General features: G+C 44.4%; 1 protein-coding gene across 1 annotated transcript; it reads right to left on the reverse strand.

The window, feature by feature from the left end:
- Positions 1-2,304: 2,304 nt before the first annotated feature.
- On the reverse strand, positions 2,305-20,892 carry arhgap22b (Rho GTPase activating protein 22b). Its single transcript, XM_028407992.1, has 10 exons — positions 20,767-20,892; positions 14,781-14,980; positions 12,063-12,150; positions 6,496-6,624; positions 4,296-4,503; positions 4,072-4,204; positions 3,909-3,982; positions 3,708-3,829; positions 2,607-3,630; positions 2,305-2,527 (listed from the first exon to the last, which is right to left on the reverse strand). Exons 1-10 carry the CDS (start codon positions 20,807-20,809, stop codon positions 2,305-2,307), a joined length of 2,244 nt encoding a protein of 747 aa, XP_028263793.1. The 5' UTR covers positions 20,810-20,892.
- Positions 20,893-21,235: the final 343 nt, after the last annotated feature.

Consider the following 21,235-nt stretch of genomic DNA (forward strand, 5'->3'; position numbering starts at 1 on the left):
GTGTGGTGGTCGCTCATAAAGGACATTTACCTTGTAATCCTGTGCAAAACAATTCTTCATTAAAAAACAAACACACACTTTCATTTTTTATGCTGCTCATAGGGCCCTTTAAGAAATAACCAATGGTTCATGCAATACTCACAAATCCAATATCTGCCCATCTGTTGTAACCAGACCTCAGCCTGCCTTCACATGTAGGCTGAGGCCTGTCTGTCTCTGCATTTCCACCGATATTCATTTTTTTCCTCATTGGGCCGGTTTTGTCAACAACACGTTACATTCACTACAAGGATACATTCTTAATGCAAAAACATCCATTCAATTCACCTTCACAAGAATTGGCACCTTCTAAGGATTCATCAGCGTCAGCAGTTTTTTTTCCCCTTATTAAAAACAAACAATGCAGCCAGCACAGTGTGTACTATGGGTGAATATATGCACTACATCTCCGGACAAGCAAGCAACACTACATTTTTCCTATTTAAAAAAAAAAAAAAACGCGTCCCTGAAGGCACAACCAGGAAACTCCATTGTTTCTTTGAGGGCAGTGTTCAGCTTCATGTGCCAAAATCAACATGGCTTCCAGGCAGGCCGGTCTGATCTCTTAGTGAAGAGCGAACAGCTGAGGCGGTCCAGCTTTGGTATTTACTGTGTACTGTAACTCTGCTCAGCCACATGGCCTGTGTGCTAGGCAACATGCGCTCAGCTGAAAATGCTTGAGGAATAGTTTTCTTGTTGTTGTCCCTGTTATGCTAATCTGTACATTAAAGGTCATTTAGTGAGAGTCGGAGTGAAGCGAGGAGGACTGAGGCTTTGCCATCAAATGGACTCAGAAACCATGTAGATGGTGACGTGAGGCACTGGAAGGGCCTGAGGAGGACAGAGAAGAGTCTATAGAGGCAGCTGTGGCAGACGTCCCACCTGTTGATGCTCCCAGTTTTCTTATCAAACCTGCTTTTTGTTGACGACACAAACATACAGATCAAAACCTCAAAACAAAAAGCCACCACTCTAGTTAAAGAGTCAGTTCACCCAATCACACGACAACACTTACAATTAGTGGTTATTAGCTACTTAAATACGTACTTCCAGTTTTGGAGATATACTTTACATTAGTGCCAATTTGTCCACTGCTGGATTAAAACCAGGTCTGAAGGATTACAGCTGAGCAGAGACACTCACGTATCTTCAATGCCTCGACAACAAAAAACACTGTAAGAGGCCACAATGGGCTGAACTGACCACAGAATATCATTGACATTTTGGCATCTACTTTCCTGCTACCTGCTAGCTAAGAAGATTGATGCCGCTAAATATTAATTATATTTATTTATTATTAATAAAGCTAGAGCCAAACTAGCTTGTGCTAGCATGCAACTTGTACCTTCCTGTAAAAATATAGTGGTTTTTACATCCAATAAACTGGATGTAAGATGCTGTTGATGATGATTTCATCACCAACAGCACGTCAGAGCAGAGCTCGGGTATAACTTCTTTTTGCAGTGCACTGTGTGAGGTGGCAGCATAACCAAAAAGGAAGGGGCACCACCCAGCTCAGCACTCTAAATGTTACACTTAGAAGATTAGTGGGTCAGTGCATAACGTGTGACAATGCTACCCTGTTGGAACAAAACACACACTACATAGTCAAGTTAACAGTATGAACACTGGGCTACATGTGCGCGTACGGAACTACCCGTGAGTGTCTAAGTTAACCAGCTGCTAGCTCCAGCTTCTTTAATGTACCGACATGAAAGTGGCATCAAACTTCTTGAACTCTGCAAGAAAGCAAATTCCAAAATGTAAAACTGTTTTAAGACAAAGTTGCACATATAGATAAATATCAGCCGGCTCGTCCGTTTCTAAAATCTATTCACCTAGGGTCCTTGCAAATTAGTGGTTGTACGAGTCAGTGCTCTCCAGTACAGAGAATGTTACAGTGTTCCTGAAGTGTCATACAGACACCTGGACTGTTTACATCCTGCCTTCACAAGGTGTGTCATCACAGGAGTGCCGCCATCTTCTTAACATTCAGTTTCAAGCGTATGTAGGAAGGTGAACTTCTCCTGGCTCAGAGGAGATCCACACGGTCGTTTCACTTCCTCTGTTGTCTTTCATTTTCCTTTGAGCGCGTCCTGAATGTGGACTGATGTGGTTCCTGTATTTCCTTATCTTCTTTTGAAGGAACATCTTGTTGCGCAGAGGAAGTGAAGTGAGCCCTTAAAAAGACCGCATCCCTCGAAATACAAACCTCATGGACACCCCCCAAACCCCTCCCCCCATAACACGTGAGGCTGTGTTGTATCAAATGTCACTAGTCCTTGCACCCAGAGCCAGATCCCCCAGGGTAGAAAAGAAATCTTCCATTTCCTTCTCCAGAAGCCGGTTGCGGTTCTCGGCGTCCTCTCGTGCTCGCTCGGAGTTTCGGAGTTTGATCTCCAGCATGCGTTGCTTCTTCCTCTCCTGCTCCATCTCTTGTTCCAAACGCTCCATCTGGGCACACAGGGCAGCACTGGACTCTTCCAGTCTGGAGGGGAGGAGGGACAAAGAAGAGGACATTAGAATGAAAAAACATTTTTTTTTTTTTTTTAGAATCTGCTACTTACTTCTGGATCCTGGCCTCATACGTGGTCTTCTGTTTTCTCAACTCATCCTTCAGGCCCTCCACCAGACTGCTCAGTGTTGGGCTTGTCCCATCTCCGTCTTCCGTCATGATGATGGATGGCACTCCAGCTGCCGTGGCCACGTTTCCGTTCTCACTGCAGGCGGCGCTGCTGCTGCACAGCTCCATGGCCTCACAGCTGTCCTGCTCAGAGCTCAGCTCTGTCGTCATCCCTGCATCCCTTCCTCGGTCCATCTCCCTCTGGCTTTCTATCCACTCCCCCTTTTCTCCATCCTCTCCAAAGTTCTGGTGTGCTGAAGGCTCGCTTCCAGAGTCAGGGACGGAGATTTCACAGGAGGAGGTGGACCATGGCGTGCTGGATACACTTGGCACACTCCCCATGCTGGAGGAGGAGGTGACGTTATCGTAGGTGGAGAGTCTCTGTGAGGAGCCGGTGGAATCGCGATCGCGGGCGGAGCGCTCACCTGAAGACGTGCGCCGGTGTCCCCTCAAGGAGGACAAACCGTTCATAAGCCAGTTACCTCCACTGCCTCCTCCACCTCCACCTCCACCTCCGGAGGACACACTGGTTGTATCTGCCACAGAGCTTTGCTTCGCCTGTGGCTGCGAGCGGGGCGCAGAGGAGCTTTTAAAGGAGTACTTCCAGGAAGGCATGGTCTTAGCCTGTTTGCTCGGACTGACCACCGTCTCTCCCTTTCCTGACGAAGATCCCAGTTTTGGTCCTTGGTTTGGGTTTGGGGTCTGGGTGGGGGTGACGGCAGCACACAGTTTCGCATCCAGGGACGATGCACTGCTGTGCAGCTCTTGGTCAGGGTTGGAGATGGGGCAGCTCTGGAGGTCCTCTTCAGAGATCCAGGCTCCCAGGCTACGGTGTTGGAGCTGGAGCTGATGTCCATGGACTGGGAGCTCAGTCTGGGGCACGGTGACTCCCTCCTGGTCTCTCCCTGAGTACAAACGGTTGTGTTCCCTGATGAGGATTGTCATCAGGTGCTGGACCAGAGAGGTTCCTGGACAATGTGGAACACAGAACATTATCAACACTGCGGACTAGCGCTTCTTCTCTTAGCACGAGTTGAGTTCATACCTTCCATGATGGTGACAGGGTCCTCCATCTTGGGTCGAAGGATATTTGGTCCAAATACAGTGGCGAGGTTCTGGACACTCATCTTGTTCTCATTACAGTGGGACTGGACCTCATCGAGGAATCTAAGGACAGAAGATGAGACAAACTAAACACTGATGTCCACACACGTCATGTGGAAACAGGCGGACAAGGTGGACTTACTTGCATATGTACTTGAGGAGATTGTAGTTAGGTAGAGGTAGAGTGCTGACTTGCTTCCCGAGCTCCTGGACCCCCTTAATGAGACAGATGACAGCACTTACAGCTTGTGTGACTACAGATGATGCACACACACACACACACACACACAAAAAACTCAACCAACCTCCTCCTCATCTTTGGCCAAAAGCTGTGCACAGGTTAAGAAGTCTTCATATTTGGAGAAGGGGATAACTGGTTCAGGCAGCTCTCGCAGGTACAACTTCAGCAAGGATGCCACCGTGTGGACGTCTGTGTTACTGCAAGGAGTGAGACAAAAAAAAAGAAGAAACAATAGAGTAACATGCATGAGGACTCTGAATGTCCCTGCACTCCACTTTCTCTTTCTACCTGTCAAACAGAGGCTTGTCCCCGCAGTCGAAGGCCTCCTGCAGCTCTTTGACCAGGTTGGCCTGCCCTGGCATGCGGAAGAGACCCTCCTCATCCAGACCCCGTTCTCTGATGAAGTCCACGCACTGCTCCACCAGCAGAGGTGCCAGGCGGGGGCCGAACTTCTTCTCATACTGCACCGTGTCCTCTAGACGCTGGCCAAAAATCCCTGGTGGTGGGACAGACAGAGGAAAGATGAAATGTTTGAAAGCAGCAGACCTCCATGTCTCCTGGTGCAGACAGACAGAGAGAACACCGGCTCCCTTGTTACCTGTTGACTGGCTGCAGCAGTCGCAGCTGCCGGTGGACAGCTCGCAGTAATCGTAATAATTCACCGAGCAGGAGCTGCACAGCAGCAGAGAGCGTTTCTCATACATCCCCAAACCGCATTTCACCAACTTCATCCATTCCGGTTCAGGCATTTGATTTCAGATGAGTTAATCCTGCATTTACACGCGAGACCCACGCACGAGTGGAGCAAAAAAGACGGAGGAGTCCGAGTCAAACAGCAGCTGACAGAGCACAGAAAAATGTGGCGGGGGTCAGTGTGCTGTGACCGCGGTGCTGCTGTTAACGACCGGTCTATAAGTTGGCGACAGATCTATTCTGGACCGAGAAGTGAGAGACGGACTCCTCCCGCCTGTGAATCCGAGAGGGAGGCTGGAAATACGACGAGTACAGTGAGGGGACCATCGAAGACAGGAGAGGCAAGAGTAAAGAGTTTAAAATTATGTTAATTTTAATGTATTATTGATCCCTGATTAGTATTGTTATTGTTTATTTATCAAAGAGCTAATAACACCAGCTAAGCTAGCATTAGCTTAACACGAATTGCGTTGTAACCGTTAATACTAAAGTCTCTATTTTATTTTAGTATGATTTTCTAAAGTCGTATTTACGTATTTATTAAATTGCTACTATTAACTGTGCTAAAGTAGTAATTAAAACCTCATAAAACAGTTAATATCAACACGACTTCCGCTTTGCTAGCTCAAAGTTAAGCTAGCTTTAATTGGAACATACCAAATGGTGTAATAGAGGGGGGTGTTCATATGTAAACACAGAAGAAAGATTTATTATATATTATATATAAAAAACATAAATAACAAAAATATGGATTTAAAAATTAATTAGAATCCAAATATGTGTTATGTTTGAATGTAAATCACATTTAGTGAATTAAATGTATTTGGCAGGTGAACACTAGTATTATATTGAATAATATTTAAATTGAGCACAAATGAAGAATTAGTAGAAAAATGTACTACTATTGTAATTGTGTGCACTGCAAGATAATTGCTAATTATCCAGTCAGGAGAGACTGCAGTTCTAAAGTGTGACATTTTGTTTTGCATGTGATCTGATGTTTTTGTCTCTTGTTGTGCAGACAAAGCATGGGTGGACACGAGTCAGAAGAATGTTTCTATCAGTGATGCATGAACTAGATTGCATTTTTTTACTGTGCAAAATGAAATTTGTTTTACTAGAAGATAAATACAAAATCAAATGGAGTCATCGGAGTGTGTCACGGCTGTAACACTGCTGTGTTAATATACATTTATCCTCCTATTAATATAGTGCTCCACTGTAACTCAACACCTTGCTGTTCAGCTGCTCCAGTTCACAGCTAGACAGGCCTGGTTTTATTTCTGGCTATTCCTGTCAAGTACACTAGTTAGACATCCAGGGTAGAGCTGAGCAGACAGGGTGAGAAGTAACCACAAGGTGTGCTGCTGGATTGCAGTTCGCATAAAAACCAACCTACAGAAACCCTCTGGATGCTGCACTAGATTAGCCGATCACATTTCTCCAGTCAGGTTCAGTTGTTCAACACCAGGAATATAGAGACATGTGGCTGAGAATTAACATGACATGAGACACAGTAGGGGCAGGTGATACTTTGCATGACTGCATCAAGTGTGTACCCAGTCTGTCTTTTTCTATTTCAGCAGCAGAATCTGTGGAGCCTGCAGGGCAGACAGGAAATGAAGACTTCCTGGTAGGCTTTCAGTCATTATTGGCTTTATTGCTTTATTACCTTCTGTTACTCACATCTATTAAATAAACCTAAGCTGTCTTGTGTGTCATCATTTGTTCTTCATTGTACAGGGATGAGAATAGCAATAGTTTCTTATGTTTCACTTCACAGGGTTGGCCTTACCTCCTCCAAATGGCGCCCAGATGACCCGCCGTATGGCCTTGACCCAGTCGTCCATGTCTGCCTGGGAGTTCGCCATGAGCAGGAAGGATTCATGGCTGATGGGGGCCCGGTCCTTGTCTCCTGTTCCACCTGTGGGGAAGCGGTGTGAAGGTGAGGAACAGACTATTTTCTATATTTGGTTAAATAGAGAATAAGATGCTGTCTTCACATTAGACTAAAACAGGTCAGATTTACATGTTGTTAATGTAAAGCCTTAATTTTTTTTAGTGGTTGTGACAAACTTTAACCATAATCCCTCAAGCGTATGCCCCGTGTTTGGCTCACAGTGGATTTGTTTTTCTTTGACTCATTAGAAAAAGACATGCAGCCAAACCACTCACACTGGATTTATCAGGTTAAATCAAAGTGCTGTACTGCACTGTCACCACTAGATGGCACAGTTACTCCTGTCTTTAGAGTGTGACTTCAAGTGCAGAGGCACATTTTTTACTTTATAAGCATTATCAAAGCTTATAGCTGCCTGTCAACATTTGAACCATAGCCGCTTGTAGTATTACAGATCGTGCTGAACTAGAAGGTTGAGATAAAATAGCTTTAATGAGGATTTGTTATGGGTTTCTTGTTTGGCCGAGGCATTAGTGTTGAATGGTGTTGCTGCCACAGTCATTGTTGTCACAGTCATTTAGCTGTGAGAAGGGAAACCAAATATAAACAGCGGTGCTATAAAGCTAAGTGCCATTGTCACCCAGCTTTTCAAAGTCACACTATCATGATGAACAGCACACTGCAGCCTGTCCTCACATGAGCTCCACTGTCAGAGCGGAGGAGATGCAATTCCTTATTGAACACATGAGTCCTTAAAGGATGATTAGAAAATATATACGGAGCCAAGACGCAGCCGATCTCAGCAGCATGTGGGGCCACACAAATCAATCCAACAGACATCACAACCTGCACAGAAAAGAAGTCCAAAGATCCCTTTTGGGGTCCAGCTATGATAACAACTGACTGCAGGGTTTCCTCTCTTAAGTCTCAGTGGTGATGTTGAATCGCTCCACACAGCCATCAGACTGAGGCTGACATTTGAGACAGCCCTGGGGTTGAATGTTTACAACATCTGCGTTAGATGTACCCTTGAGAAATACTGCTTTTAAATGTCAGGCGCCTCAGAAAGAGCGTTGAATGGGAGATAAGGAGCAGAAAGGACGAGACGGTAGCCTTGTTGTTTTGTTTTGTTTAGTGCTGAAGAAGAAGCATTTCTTTGCTGATGCCACTGTTTGTGATGATGTAGGGTTAAGATACCTTTTGCCAGCATGAAAGCAGTCACTTAAAATGTAACGCACCTGTACCTCTGTGTGGGCTGAATTCCCATAATCCTTCGCTCTTCCCATAACCCTTCGCACCAGAAATCTTCCAGTTTCAGTGCCTAAATCCTGACTGTTTGCTCATATTTTACCTCTTTTAGATTTTGTGCTAAGCTAGACAAACTGTCTCACTGCATGGCCGCATAGACATTATAAGCTATACACTGTCCTTCAGTCCAAGTCTCTTTTTATTAATAATGAGACTGGAGATTAACTTCACGAGAAGTTTGTCTGTTTCCCTACATCGTGGCTTCACTAGCTGCACACACACGACCTTGCTGCCACATTTGAGAGCTAACTTCTTGTTTTCCATCCAGCATGCACTGCTGTGGACACAACAACTTCCCGCCACAATATTTCTACTGTAATGTGTGACACATCACAGTACACACTGAAGCCATCCTGCACCAGCAGCATTGCGAAAGTCACCTTTCAGTCATGCAAGAAACTGCGTATAGATTATGAGTATTTAGAGCTTAAAGACCGACTATCTATGGGACATTTTGTAGAAAGAACTCTACAGACAGTACCCCGCTTCTCTGCCAGAAAGACCACAGATAAGAGTTTGTTCTAAACGTGCCATAAATCAGAGGTTCCAACAGTCTCAAAGCCACTCAGACACTCCACCTCAGTCTGCGCTACACTTGTAAAAACTCTCCAGCATCTGTTTCCCGTTACCTTGGAGATGCTGTTTCTTCAGTCTGTCCGGCTTGCAGCAGACCGGCCCCATGTCTGAGTGAGCGTCGCGGGGTCTGACTCTGGCCTAAAGCATGAAGAAGCGGCTCCTCCGCCGCCACGCAGCCCCGTTTGGAAGCAGATCAGTACGCAGGTAGCACCGACAATCAGAACCTGCCAGTGAGGCATGCTCGATACGCCAGCAGAAACTAAACCCGACAGACGAGCCCCGCTTCCTCACTCGTTTCTTCTGTCCTTTCATTCACTCTTTTTTCTTCCTGTCTCTCTCATTCAGCAGTGTGGGCAGCAGGTCCGTTCCCTCAGCCCCCCGGGGAGAAGCAAATCCCTGAGGAGGAGTGTAACAAGGCTCTCTCTCTCTCTCTCTTTCTCTCTGTGAGTGTGTGTTACTGGGAGATGGGCAGTCCTCCAGTCTTTGTCAAACAAACTCTTATAAACACACACACACACACACAGAAAACAGACAATGCCAATCAGGCTTTGCAAGACTCAGGCAGATTCTTCCTGAAGTCACACACACTCACACTCACAGTCTTTTTCCTGAAGAACAACTTTTTGATTTTACAACATGAGATTTTGTGAAATAGTTGAACACTTAGCTATACGCTAATGTGGAGCCACAGAAGTCAATAGAACATGCGAAACAAGACTATAAGTCGATAAATACTGTTACATGTTCTTTCTAATTTGACAGCTGTATCACTTCTATATTGTAACACAGTTCACAGATGATTGCTACCCTTTCATTCAAACGTACAATAATAATATATTGTTTATATTTGCCTGATATTTGTGGAGTTTTTTTTATCCCTGTGTGATAAAGGACTGATTGATTGTCCACCTGTCTAATATCTCAGTGAGGAGGAAACCTGTTTAGTTGATGTTGACGCTGGGTTCAAAGGCTAAAGGTAACTGCATGTTTTTGTGCTTCAGGTCAGACAACAGGACTCTGAAGTAGCTTTGTTGTTTAAATGATGGAATAATCCTGCATGTGTGTGTGTTGTCCATGCATGAACAGAGGGCTGCTTGAATGGCATTAATGAATTGGCTGAAGCAGCTGTCACATTTGTATGAAAACAACTGTGTGTGTGTGTGTGCGCGGGCTGTGTCTTCCAGGTTGCCTCTAATTGCTTGACTTTGCGGCAACAGAGGGCTTATAGCCTCAAGTCAGAATATTTTAACATGTCCAGTCCGCCTGTTTTCGTCGTGTCTACAGGCTTTGAGAGCAGCTTAGTTCAGACTTTGGCACATGACTGTTGAATCAGCTTTGTTTGGGTGCACTGTGCTCTGCCTGCTGTACGTACTAAGAAAAAAAAAAGATGGCGGATGTCCAGTTTTTGATTGTGTGCATGCTGAGCTACATGCTGAGCTACATGTTATTTAAGACAAAGAGGATTTCTCTGCTTTTGCTTCCACGTTGCCCCCTCTCTCTGTCTTGTATCTACCTTTTTTCAGCTGGACTGGCTACTCCATATCTCCTCTGTAAGCATGACCAATGGATTTACCCACACTTTAAAACACTCCATCCATCAATGACATGACCCAGATGAACAGCCAAGGTCCCTGTGCTCCTTTTGAAGGACAAGGTTGCTATTACAGCAGACAAAAGAGCGCTGAAAGCGAGAGAAAGGCAGCAGGTGATTGATCAGCACTGATAGAATTTATCAGCCTGGGAGCCCTAATCGGCCATCAGCATTGCTTCTTGGCTGTGTGGCTTTCTGCCGCACCTGCCCGTTGCAGCAGTGTCTTACACACAAAACGGACTGGAAGTCTTTCTGAGCCTCTTCCTTCTAACTTCTTGGTTGATATTTGCTTGTAATCTTGTGCACACTTCAGTCCAGACTTAGGCTGGATTGAAGGTGTTAATTTTGATCAAAGGCCAGTTCAGATGTCACCTCATGATGGCTGTATCTGGACCAAAACGTTGTTCAGACACCCTCAACCCTCACCAGCAAGTCGAACCTCGAATATACAAAGAATTTATGCTACAGTTTTGCCCACTACAGACTTATTCAACAGGCACATTGGGCAGAAAGGTTGCTGTCCAACAAGTGTCACATTACAAAAACTAGACTACCAGCGTAAAGAACAAGGTCCTGATAGAAAGAAATGTCTCAGTGTTTTATTTGCTGGTATATAAGAGCCAGAAATCCAGACATCCTTCTTTTTAAAAGGTGTTTGGCATTGACGTGAAAATCAAACCTTATCTATAAAAAATAATTCGATTATTGGTTGACTGATTGCTTAGTATGGTCCATAAAAATAAATATATTCTACCGTACAGTGACACTAGGCTCCTTTAAGGATGTAATAGATTATAAGAACATTTTGTAAAGGAGCATCCTTCAAAGCTGCAGACAGAAATAAGAGGAGGCCTCTTTGAAGCATTACTTTGACACAATGTACAGTCTAACAGCTCCACGTCTATTCATTTCATACAACAGCACTGCAAAGCCTTCATCAGTCTAAGCCGATTACAGGCTGCAGAAAGAAAGAGCAGAGTAACTGGCGTGTTTCTCCCCTGAGCAGCCGACAAATCTAATCATCAAATGTAAGCCGGCGTCAAGTTGTTCCACACGGGTTGAAATGGGGGAAGAATGGAGCTCATGCAGGCTGATCCTCAAATACAATCAGAATTGATCTCAAATAGGGAACATCCACTCTCAACTCTTCTCTCCATCCAGTCCACCCCCCCCACTACCACCACCACCACCACCTTCCCCTTCACTCCCCATCTTCAAGTCAGAAGCTCACGCCCTTCTGCGATGTTGACTGGTCGTAAACAAAACACACAGAGACTGACAGACAGAGCCTTTCTAAACACCAGGAGAGACCTCCAAGCAAACACTCACAGAGATACAGAGACAGAACCAAAACCGTCTGCCTGTGTAAGAGGGTAAGACTTGAGACAGAGCTTTGCTGGTTTAATCAGATTTTTCTTAATATGAGTCAATCTTTTTAGATTTGAATTGAATGCGATAGTTCACTTCAAGTGTCCTTGAAGCTTTAAGGGTTAAGTGACAAATGTAACCTTCCAGATAAATATAAATTAAAGTGGTATTGATTCAGTAAAAAACCTTAAAAGGTCATGTGAGGTCAATCTAACACACCGTTTAGCCCGCAGGCAGAAGCTTCTGTGTGTCAAGCTGTGAGTGTGTGAAGCATGACGGGAGTGAAGTCTCAGAGCGGCTCAGGATGATGGACAGACGGAGCTATTTTTTTTTTCTATTTTATTCTACCTGACATTCACACTCACATAAGCCGCAAGCTTTAGAATGTAATACTGCCGGATGATATTTCACTGAGGTCACCAGATGTGAGACAAGGGAGGCTGGAGCAGCTTAGATTATAGCACACTCTGGTGTCGGAATGCAGAATAGCAACAGCAGAATCTATCATCATCATCCTTTCATTGATGTAATTTTGTGCGCTCTCTGTGTGTAGCCATTAAGAAAAATGATGAGAATGAGAGTATGAGTCGTAGGATGAGACACAGTTAGCAAATCTCACCTGGTACGATCTCAAACAGGTGTCTTCCTGGTTCGTCTGGGTTAGCCGTGAGCTCATTGACCTGGCATCCCTGCAGGGGTATGCAGCCCTGAAACACAAATACAGGTTGTAACAGGGGGAAAAACACAACCATTCCCTCCTCCTGACTTGGTTTTCTTTCATTCTTTATCTGCCCTTCCTCCCTTCTTATTACTCATCTCTTAACCCCTCTAAAATTTTAAGCAGCTACTCCTGTGATTGAACAGGGACCCACACAGATTATCAGAATACATTATCCAGATCAATACCCATTTAGCCTCCGAGAACTGAGGCCAAGCGAGCTGTGAAGGGATGCCAGCCTCTGTAGGTTGGACCCGTTAATCTCCGCACTGGCATCCTCCATCAAACAGGCATAGGAGTCTGCCAAACAGCCTCAGCCAGAGGGCCGGGCTGTCACCGGCATTAGTTGCCATGGTAACAAATGGAAAAGGGGTGGAAGCCGTGGATGGATGGAGCGCAGGGGCAGGGCAGGTTGGGTGTCCCAAGGGTGCTATGTGCTCAGAATAACACAAGTAGCTGGTCAAAGGATGAATGAATAAGAAAAGGTAACATGAGAACACAAATCAGATGGTCAAGCAGTGGAGCCCGAGCACAGTCTGTCCTGTTTCTAGCTTATTATTATGTAACGTGAAGCCTCACCTCAGACTGGCACCGTCCTCCAGCAGTGCTGAAGCAGCTAGCGCACATAAACACCTCAGACTCCTGGCATTTGGCACATGTTCACATCAACAGATGTCAAATCAATTGGACACCAGATCAGATTTCTGTTGTCGTCACTTAACATTTAGCATTAACCTAACCCTAATCCTAATCCAGTTAGCGGTAAACCACAGACACAATCTAATCAGACTCACTGTCAGCAAGGTAAACGCAACAAAAATACTTCTTAGTAAGATGCACTTTTTAGCTCCTTTGAGCTCCTTGTTTTGGTCTTTTCCTGTTTTGGTTCACTCTTCAACTTTGTACCTAGCAGATGCTCTGGCCATACAGGAAGTTCACCATTTCTAGTTTGTTTGAGAGGAAGAGCTAGTTAGCTAGCATTAGCCGTGATAGCAAAGTAAAGCTTTATTCACAGATTGACCTGTGAAAGCCGTTTTTTTTTTTAAATAATGTAAGTCCTGAGTGTGTGTGAAGTGGGTGGTGGAGTCAATGTGTCAGTATGCTGAGTGGATAATCCCACCATCTATTGTCAGATCACTTAAGTCCATTAGTTCAATAATGTTTTTCTCCCCACATGATGAAAAGGATAAGAAACCTTGTATAGATTATCAGGCAGTGTTGCCTTTCCGGCCACCAATTATCACATCCCTTTATCTTGGTGGGGGTGGGAGGGTGAGGATTGTAAGGAGGAGGAGGGGGGGGGGTTGTCTTGTTCTGTTGCAGTAATGGGGCCACACCCTTCTCACCCCCACCCACACTCCCATCCTCGGATTTCTTATCGATTAGAAGATGAGAGGCTGAAAAAGAGAATGACACTTTCTCACACATCCAGATCTCCAAGGGGGGAGGTGTTAGTGTGTGTGTGTGTGTGTGTGTGTGTGTGTGTGTGTGTGTGTGTGTGTGTGTGTGTGCGTGTGTGTGCATTTCTGTATATGTGTGACTTGAATCCAGTGGGAGCTGCAAATCAATATAGGCTGGTTGAGTATTGGCAAGCTCTGATTGAAGACAGTCTGTCAAAGCCTTCAGTCATTTGTTCTCTCCAGAATGGAGACAAGGAGGAGACGTCATTCTGTGTGTCTGTGTATAATGTGTGTGTGTGTGTGACAGAGATGGCAGACAGCTGCCGCCATTGGTGAATGAACAGCAGTCACACAGAGTGAAGACTGAAGAAATCAATAAATGTGTCGAGATTTCAGCCGGAAATGTAGAAAGGTGATTATTATAGACATTTAAAGGAACGTGTGTGTGTGTGTGTGTGTGTGTGTGTGTGTGTGTGAGTAATGGACCAGCTGCCTTTTGTTGCTGGATTACATCATCGGCTCTACAAGTAACCCAGTCTGCTTCAATCTGTGTCCATCCCACATCGTTAATGAGACTGTGTGTTCAATAGGAATTATAATGGGAATATGTGAGTCAGCATTGTGGGACTGATTGGAGATTTACTTTATAATAGTAATAATAATATTTTTATAGGAGTGCACTAATGGAGCTCCTCTGCTATTTCTACGGATGCACTTAAATGTCCTGTGAGTGCAGTGAGTCATCATTACCACTGTGGATTTCCATTTTTATTTGTGGTTATGATGAGGCTGTAATGTTTTTAATTATTATTATGATGTTTTCTTTAGTGAAGGCTTCTGTACCTTTGCATAATTTACTCAGATATAATTAGGTTGCCTAACAGTGATCAAAAAAGTAGTCCCTTATTTGCTTAATTTTGTGTTTGTAATTTCCTGGAATTAATGTTGATGACTCATCCTGCACTGGGAGGCGTACACTAATTTTTCATCCAATGAAATGCCTTCTTAGATTTTTATGTCTCCCCCTCTGCCTGCATCTCTTCTTTAGTGGCAGCCCTACCAAAACAACATGGTCTCATCTATTTGGACTCGCCTGCTCAGGCCTGACCAATCAGAGAAGACCAGGCATTTGAGAACTTGAAGAGCTGTAGCCATGCTAGCAGTCCTGTGAAGCTGTCGGCAGACCATAAGCTAATGTTAGCATGCGGTGCTTGCTGACCTGGGGCTTGGTTTCCTCCTCGTCTTTGTAGAAGTAGAGCTGGTCCGAGCGCAGCACAAACCAGCGGAGCTGCCAGTTCTTCATGATGCTGCGCTGCTTCTTCAGCCAGCCGGCTTTTAGCGCCCCCTCCTGGAGGCTTGGGGAGCCTGGTCGGCATGAGCCTCGTGACACCTCGCCCATCACCATGCTCTTGGACCTGGCTGCTAACACACACACACACAGGTGACATGTTTATTTTGTGCATAGACAGGGAAGATTCGGACAGGTCAAAGGGTCGAGTGTTCTGCTTGATTTTTGTCCGCTCGTGTGTTTTCATTGGCTTGCTAATAGGCGCTAATGCTACCCCCTTATTTTCCCCAGGCAGCTTCGCCTCTAGATGAAAGCACAGACACATATCAACAGAAACCACATACAATAGAGACTCTGAAAGGAAGAAACACACACACATATTACACATAGCCCGAGGTGACAAGGTCCCCCCGCTCCCTCCCTTCCCACCCTTTCCATTTCTGAGGTCCTTGGAAAAGACTTATTGTGTGTTGCTACAACCCGACAGAACAGCAGAGGCTTTTGAGCTGAGATAATAGGACCACATGGGACTGACTGGCTGAGTGACTGAATCATTCGCAGCAAACATGTGTAACCTGAGCTCAGTCAAGGACAGGTTTGAAAGAGAGCAGCCTGGCAGCTTTATGGTCAGATTCTTATTGTATGACATCAGTGTTTAAATTATAATTAATAGTTACTATGCACAAATACTGCGTCTGTAAACATACCAAACATACGGTCAGAGCATAAATCACGTTACACACTCACAGGCTTAAGCTAACCTAAGGCTAACTAGGCTATTTGATGATCATATATAATTTAAAGAAATCAATTGTGCAGACATCCTCCCTGCCACACAAACACACAGAGAAATGATCAATGTCAATGTTGATGGTGCCGAGGCAAAAACAGAGGATGGATGAATGGGAGGAGGGAGGGAAAAAAAATCAATGTTTATTCTTTTATATTGTCGTACCTCTCCACCTCCAGCACATACACATATATATATATATATATATATAGATCTAAAAGGACAAGAGTCATTTTTTTATTGCACCATTTCTTTGACATCCTGCAAAGCTTGTTGAGCGCTGAGATACATTAACCAGCTGTGGCTGCGTTGCTACCTAAGCTTTTTTGTAGCTGCCTCCAGTCAGGATGGAAGCACTTTGTAGAACTAAATCAAAGCTCTTAAAGGCGCACAAATCTTTGTTTACCAAACAACACCCAGCTCCTGCTCTCTGCAGCTGTGAGGGAAAATACCAGAGGGTTTGACTTGGATCCATCATGTACAATCATCTGAGTCCTGTGACAGGTAACAATGCAAAAAGTGAAGCAACAGGCGACCATTACATTTGTTGTCTCATCCAATGCAAAAATGCTGCGCTGACGACTGCAGGCTGGGCGTCCTTCTCCGTGGAGTCACCGGTTTCACATCGCTTATTGTCCTTTATTCAAATGTTAATGTATAAAAATGTATCAGTGCAGCCCCTACGGAGGAAGGTACACACTGATCCCTGAGTTTATAAGTGCTTGTTTGTGTTGATTTCCCTTGATACTTTTAGCTTCTCCTGGGGGATGGACATTACTTTAAAGAGGTGTGGTGTCATCTTACCTCATTTGTTTAGAGATTATTGTTATATAAGATTATATATGTGACTCTAGGAGTATTGTGATGTTCGTGCAACCTCTCAGAAGCATCTTGCTAAATGCTTAATACCCTCGACTCTCCAGTTCTCTCTCTCCTCTGCCTTGGCTTTTCTCATTTATCCACCCTGTGCTAATAATTCCATTTTCTCCCAGCGATTTCTCTCCTGTATTTTCTCTCCTCTTCCCCCCGTCACCCTCCATTTCTTTTACTTTGACTCGCTCTAATTCCTGCCTGCCTCCTTACGCTCAGCACTGCTGAGCTCTGTTAGTCTGGGCGTTCTTCTTGTTATCACTGCTGGCACCTCATTTCAGCAGGCTAAATGAATTAGCTTTTGGATTAGAGGCGTGTTTTCATTGGCTGTAATGAGTTTCATTGTTTTATTTTTTAGGAACAGTGTCAATCTTAAGCATTGCAAACAACAATTTACATGTCTGCCTCTATTACATGTCTGCCTGCAGCCCTTATGAGCTATGATCACAAGCATGTGATGCCATATACCCTTTTGGATATATATATCTTTCAGTGGCTGCTCCTTCCTCAAAAGTTATTTGTGTATATGCAGCCTACCCATCTAATCCTGACATTGAGGCACTCACCTTCCCTGTCCTCATTGACCCCTCTGTTTTTCGTCACCACCTCACATCCCTCGTGTCTTTCCATCTCTCCTTGCCCTGCCAGTGTTTGCATAAAAAGAGCTGCCTGGATCAAACTCTGAGTGGAACATACACAGGCTCACGATGATTCACGCCTGAGTCACAACAACTGACTTTTGAGTCTCTGTGTGTGTGTGTGTGCTAAGCATGACTGCCCGCTGCGCCAGTTTGGACCTTCTGCTCAGAGTGATTCAGTCCTTCCCCTGGTTTGGGTGGAGCTGCTCTGTGGTCACTGCTACAACTATCAGCTACAATGCTGAAAAGAGGCCATTTTACTGTAAAAGTGCACTTTATGCACAATCACTGCAATTCACTGAAATGCAGACCTAATTGTGGCTCATTCAGTTACAGTAGCTAGCGGTTAAAGGAGTCAGATCACAAGCACTCCACATCTTGTGCATGACCGTGTATGCCCACACGACGCACTCCGATGATAATTTATGTAAATTAGTGCATGTGTCGAGTTATTTCAGGGTCACAGATGAATAATTCTGGGTATGAATATCATGGAGTAGCAGATGGGATGGCAACTTATCCAGCCATTAGCTCATGTATGATATCATGAACGTGTATGTTGGTGATGGTGATGCTATGCTGAAGACATCACTATGGGAAAATGTGTAATTTTCAGCACTGCTGCTAACATTAGCACTACTTGAGAGGCCTTTGATGGAACACAAAGGGTCCATATGATAACACAATTCACGGAGCTTATTTGTATATTAGCTGTGTTGCACCATCTGATTTACATTACAGGAGCTGGTGGTTCAAATGTGTGGTATTCAAAGATGTTTTACATTAGCATTGGCCTCCAATCAGAATAATAACAGAACATTTACATTCACTTTGTGGGAACTGATCCTTTAAAGGGGACAGGGACACTGATGGAACAAATGTCTGCAGGCCTAAAAGAAAACACAAGTGTTATGACACATGATGCTACATTCGCTCACACATGTCTGCACACACACACACACACACACTAGATCCCTACAGTATGATGTCATTTTAGCTGGTGTATATTTATCATCAGCAGGAAATGGATGTATGCACATCAGAGAGGTGCATTTCCATTAGCATGGCTACACTAAAGCTAGACAATACTACACTGATGACTAAATAACATGCACCCAAGCACACACATACACATACACATATATGCGAATACATTAGAGGAATTCAATTTCATTAATCTGGTTGTTGCTCAGTGATTTATGGCTTGTGGAAAATGGCAGAGAGAGTTACAGGTGCATCAGCGCGTAACTTCCAGTTAGCCTATCACTCTTGATTAATGTGTTAACCATTTACGTGTGTGTGTGTGTGCAGCCTTCCCTGACAGGCTGGAGGTGTGGCAAATATACTGCCAGTTATGTTAAAGCTGCAGCAGAGTGGAACTGATCGGCAGCAGTGTGTGTGTGTGTGTGTGTGCATGCATGTCACCAACCTCTAGATGAATACTATCTGTGCATGCTCATGAAAGGCAGGATGTCAGGCTGCTGCTACATTGCAGTACTTTGATCACAGAACCATAGTAGTGCGGATCAAAAAGGCGCAGTGAGAGAGTGAAGCAGCTGATATGTGGGCAATTAAAGCTGCAGCTACAGCTTCGGTGCCAGCCGGAGCACTATTACAGTTTTATATGTGATGGTTGTAGTAATTACTGAGGCACAGCGGTGAGATTTTGCTTTTATGAAGAAAATATAGTTTGTGAATAGATTACCAGATGGAGAAATCATCTACTGGCATTCTGCTTTGGTAACGAATTAGAATTTCTCTACTGAACTGTTTCCAATTAGTGTAACCCATAGAAAAAAAGCATAGCAATAGACTGGGAAGAAAATATCCCTCCTTTATCAGATGAAAAATATCTTGTCCTCAAGACAGTGCAGCAGGATACAGTATTCCCAGGCTATGGCGTGTCTTATGCCTTCCTGTGGTGTCCATTTGTCAGATGTTCTGGTGGCTACCATGGTAACCAAACATGGCAGTGAGAGATAGGGAAGCTTCTTTTTGTGGTTGTTAGTGTTTGCTAAAGCTAGGAAAGTAGTTCTAAAAGTGACGTGATTTTTGGAACTTTTGAATCCTCGACTATATCATCATAAAATGGCAACATTTGCTTACATGTTTTACAGCCTGTTGAACCCTATTAGAAGCAGGAATGCATGATATTGAATTTTTAACGATATCCGATAAAAATGTCACATGAGGTTAATATTTTAGTCCTTGAAAATGGATCATGTGTATCTCTGGCCACTTCTCTGTGTGTTTGTGGAACCTAATTAGCGTGTTTTACCCACCTCCTCACCCTGTTTTCAATCTCTAACCTTAACCATTGTTTTTTTTTTCAGCTGTGATTACCTCAAACGCTTGAATGAAAGTCCTCCACAACAAACCACCATCCACAAAGCTCGCTAAAGAGGTGCGTATATTCCTAGGTCGACCCAAACCACTAGCCCACCAAGCATATCTAAGCCAGTTAGAGTGACCTTCCTCCAAAACATCTTCTAAACAAAATATCTATGCCTATTAGCATACACTGACCTTCTAGCGTCATTAATACAACAGCCACAAATGATCAATAAACATGCGACATGATCATCCATTCATATTAGAGTGTCTTCTTTGACACTGAAGTCCAGTCGTCTCTTCTTGGCCTGCTGTGACCCGAGCTGAGCATGCACTCCACATCTACATCTGTCACATACCCATTTATTCGTGGGCTCCACGCAACAAATGTGACGCTGTCAGCAGTCGAACACCGATCTGCAGCAGGCATGTAGAGAATGCTTCTCACAGATGCTTTAATCTCTTCCATTTTCACCATCTCTGACAATGTGTGTGCGATACTCCACCTCTTTAATTAGAATTTGATATCTTTGTGTGCATCTGTAAATTCCACACAGTCTTTATTAAACCGACAACATGAATCATGATGCAGTAATCAATTAAGATAATGTACAAGATGCACACTGTGAATCACTCTTACTCACCAAGCCAGCTGGAGCCCTTTTAATAAATGCAAATACAGATTTAATCCACTTTACTACCAATTTCGTGCTCCTCCAGAGGAGGATTCACACATCACTCTGCCATTCTTAGGAACTATTCATTTCATCCTAATCAGATGCAGCTGTATAATTGCAGTCATGGAGATTAGTGCCAAAGAAGGAAGGAAGGACACACAGTTGGACGTATTAATACACGAATCCACAAAAAACACAACAAAATACACACACACATACTGTACGAGAGCAAGCAGCTGACGGCAGCCTGATAACGTTGCAGTGATGAAACTAGAGATGCTGGTAATAGAATTGACACCAGCAGCATCAGCCAGCTGTAGTAGAATGCTAATGTAGAGGTTTCCTGCGTGGGCAGATCGGCCACTCCATTCAGAAATATGTGACTGCAGAAAGAAAGCCAAGGGAGCGGAGAGAAAAAAGTGTTTCTGCCGTGTAAGATCATAATTAAACACTTTTTGTTTTTCTCTAAATTATTTACAAGTCTGTGATAGACACATTGATTATACCTTCCCATCACTGTGTCTGTCAGAGATGCCAGGATGTGCAGCTACAGAGTTGAGGATGGTGCGGCCAGCTGGCAGGTACTTGCAAAGCAGAGCAAAGAAACGTACCTCTCCTGGTCTGTCGGATCTTTGGGCTCAGCATGGCTGTCATGACTTGTCGGCACGCTCTCCTATCGGCATGTTCCTGTACATCCAAAGCACCCCACCCCTGTGTCTCCCTCTCAGTGCGTCTCCACCTCTCTCTTCTCTCTCTCTGACCTTCTGCAGTGTGGCCGACAGCTAGGGGGTTGGGTGAACATTGGGAGGGGAGGAGAATGGAAAGAGAAGAGGGGGTGGTAGTAAAGGAGGAGGAGGAAAGGAACTACCCCTCTTTTTTTTCCTCCCTCTGCGCACACATACACACACACCCAGTGTCCTCCACCCCTCCCTGTTACATTATTCATAGCGGTACATCCACCCGCCCTGTGTGTAGATGGAGGTTTTTGGGGAGGGTTTCCCACCAGGAGAAGGTTTGACCGGTTAATAGGTGCCTGATTTTAAGCACTCTTATTTTCTGCAATGATTGCTTTTTCATAAA

This window comes from Parambassis ranga, chromosome 6 (genome assembly GCF_900634625.1).
Source record: "Parambassis ranga chromosome 6, fParRan2.1, whole genome shotgun sequence".
Taxonomy (NCBI): domain Eukaryota; kingdom Metazoa; phylum Chordata; class Actinopteri; family Ambassidae; genus Parambassis; species Parambassis ranga.

What these genes read in the sequence shown, in the direction of transcription:
- arhgap22b (XM_028407992.1), bottom strand. Translation starts at nt 20,809, where the DNA reads ATGACAGCCATGCTGAGCCCAAAGATCCGACAGACCAGGAGAG. An exon ending in GATCCGACAGACCAGGAGAG is followed by an intron (nt 14,981 to 20,766) that starts GTACGTTTCTTT and finishes GTGTGTTAGCAG; the next exon opens with CCAGGTCCAAGAGCATGGTG. An exon ending in CCTGTTTGAGATCGTACCAG is followed by an intron (nt 6,625 to 12,062) that starts GTGAGATTTGCT and finishes GCTTCCCCACAG; the next exon opens with GTGGAACAGGAGACAAGGAC.